We start from the raw sequence: 283 nt of genomic DNA, 5'->3' as shown, positions 1-283 counted from the left end.
ACCTCCAGCCGCCGCTGCCGCTGGACTGCCGCCTCCGCCCCCTCGTACCTTCTTCTTTCGGTCGCGGGAGCGGTTCCTCCGCTTCCTGTTTTCCTCCCTCTCCTTCTGCTCCTGAAGGGCCTGCGCCTCGATGTCTTTGATTTTCTTCAGCTGTTTGGCCGCTTGAGCCATGGCTGGTCGCGGTGCCCAGGTCCCCGCCTCCCGGACCCCTCACGCTTGGCGAGGCAGGTGGCGACAGCCTCCCGAGGAGGAAACCAGGAGTCTCTGCTCGGCGAGGGGGGAG

The 283-nt window shown here is 66.4% G+C and overlaps 1 protein-coding gene across 11 annotated transcripts in view; it reads right to left on the bottom strand.

Moving 5' to 3' along the window:
- ANK1 (ankyrin 1) overlaps window positions 1-277 on the bottom strand; it is a 203346-nt gene extending 203069 nt beyond the window's left edge. For all 11 annotated transcript variants that reach the window (XM_015565192.1, XM_015565194.1, XM_006765542.2 and 8 more), the window contains exon 1: window positions 49-277. In XM_015565192.1, the coding sequence (XP_015420678.1) occupies window positions 49-171 (123 nt within the window). In that variant the 5' untranslated portion in view covers window positions 172-277. The remainder of the gene's footprint in view (window positions 1-48) is intronic.
- Between the last annotated feature and the right edge of the window lie 6 nt (window positions 278-283).

This window comes from Myotis davidii, unplaced genomic scaffold (genome assembly GCF_000327345.1).
Source record: "Myotis davidii unplaced genomic scaffold, ASM32734v1 scaffold93, whole genome shotgun sequence".
NCBI classification, from domain to species: domain Eukaryota; kingdom Metazoa; phylum Chordata; class Mammalia; order Chiroptera; family Vespertilionidae; genus Myotis; species Myotis davidii.
This window is presented reverse-complemented; position numbering and strand designations above follow the sequence as displayed.